The 1,463-nt window shown below is 53.2% G+C and overlaps 1 protein-coding gene across 1 annotated transcript in view; it reads right to left on the bottom strand.

Annotated features, from left to right (window-relative positions):
• The window catches only part of LOC125484259 (probable voltage-dependent R-type calcium channel subunit alpha-1E), a 201,933-nt gene that overhangs the window by 1,988 nt on the left and 198,482 nt on the right, over positions 1-1,463 (bottom strand). The window contains exon 7 of the mRNA XM_048602251.1: positions 811-963. Coding sequence (XP_048458208.1) covers positions 811-963 — 153 coding nt within the window. The remainder of the gene's footprint in view (positions 1-810; positions 964-1,463) is intronic.

Below are 1,463 nucleotides of genomic sequence, written 5' to 3'. Positions count from 1 at the left end.
GGGGCGGGGGCATTGTGGGGGGCAGACAGGGCCTGCACACATTATTTGCTCAAACTGCCAGAGGTCTGAACCAGTGAATCCACTTAGAGATTCCCTTTGAAAACTTTATTTTCTTCTGAATGGGCAGGCGTTTGCTCGAGGGGATTTTGGAAGATGCAAAGTTTGTAAAAATTCTTTCATGAGATGTGGGTGCCGCTGGCTAGACCAACATTTACTGCCCATCCCTAGTTACCCTCCCCCCACCTTGAGAAGGTGTTGGCCAGCTGCCTTCTTGAACTGCAGTCCATGTGCTTTAGGTTGAGCCACAATGCCCTTAGGGAGGGAATTCTAGGGTTTTGATCCAGCGACAGTGAAGGAACGGCGATATATTTCCAAGGCAGGATGGTGAGTGGCCTGGAGGGGAATTTGGGTGGTTTTTCCATGTGTTTCCTTCTAGAGGAAGTGGTTGTGGGTTTGGTTGGTGCCGTCTGAGGATCTTTTGTGAATTTCTGCAGGGCATCTTGTAGATCGTGCACACTGCTGCTACTGAGCGTTGGTGGTGGAGGGCGTGAATGCTTGTGGATGTGGTGCCAATCAAATGGGCTGCTTTGTCCTGGATGGTGTTAAGCTTCTTGAGTGTTGTTGGGGCTGCACCCATCCAGGCAAGTGGGGAGTATTCCATCACGCTCCTGACTTGTGTCTTATAGATGGTGGTACAGGCTTTGGGGGAGTCAGGAGGTGAGTTACTGGCCGCAGTATTCCCAGCTTCTGACCTGCTCTTGTCGCCACTGCGTTTATGCTGCTGGTCCAGTGTTTTCCCCGGACACTCACCACTGTTATTGGTGTAGCAGGTGAGATGTAGCTTGCCGTAATAGAATTCCAGGCCGATGATGGCAAACATGAGGATAGCGAAGAAGAGCAGCAAGCCAATCTGCAGCAGGGGCACCATCGCCTTGATGATGGATTTCAGCACAATCTGCAAACCTACGGTGGAACACAAGGCACAGTCAGAGCAGTACACCGTTCCACTCAGACTGCTGGAGCTTTCTGTCAGCCTCACTGCTCACCTCCCACCACACAAAATAACTCTCACCTCAAGATCACAGAAATAACACACGGGCGCAGGCCTGACGGGAGGTAGTGTGAAAGACAGACAGAAGACAGTCATAAAGAATGGGACAGGGTCTGGGTGTGGAGTGAGCCAGGCAACTCGGCAGAATAAGGGGTGGATGGATAGGGGTCAGAGAGAGGGGGACGGGACGGAGAGAGGAGCGAGAGGGACAAGAGAGGGGACGGAGAGAAGGAGACAGGACGGAGAGAGGAGCGAGAGGAACTAAGAGAGGGGACGGAGAGAGGGGGACGGAGAAGGGGGGCAGGACGGAGAGAGAAGTGAGAGGGACTAAGAGTGGGGACAGAGAGAAGGAGACAGGACGGAGAGAGGAGCAAGAGGGACTAAGACAGGGGTCGGAGAGAGGAGGACAGGA

The sequence above is a fragment of the Rhincodon typus genome, chromosome 10, assembly GCF_021869965.1.
Source record: "Rhincodon typus isolate 14 chromosome 10, sRhiTyp1.1, whole genome shotgun sequence".
NCBI lineage: Eukaryota > Metazoa > Chordata > Chondrichthyes > Orectolobiformes > Rhincodontidae > Rhincodon > Rhincodon typus.
The sequence above is the reverse complement of the archived record's forward strand: the minus strand, read 5'-3'. Positions and strand labels throughout refer to the sequence as shown.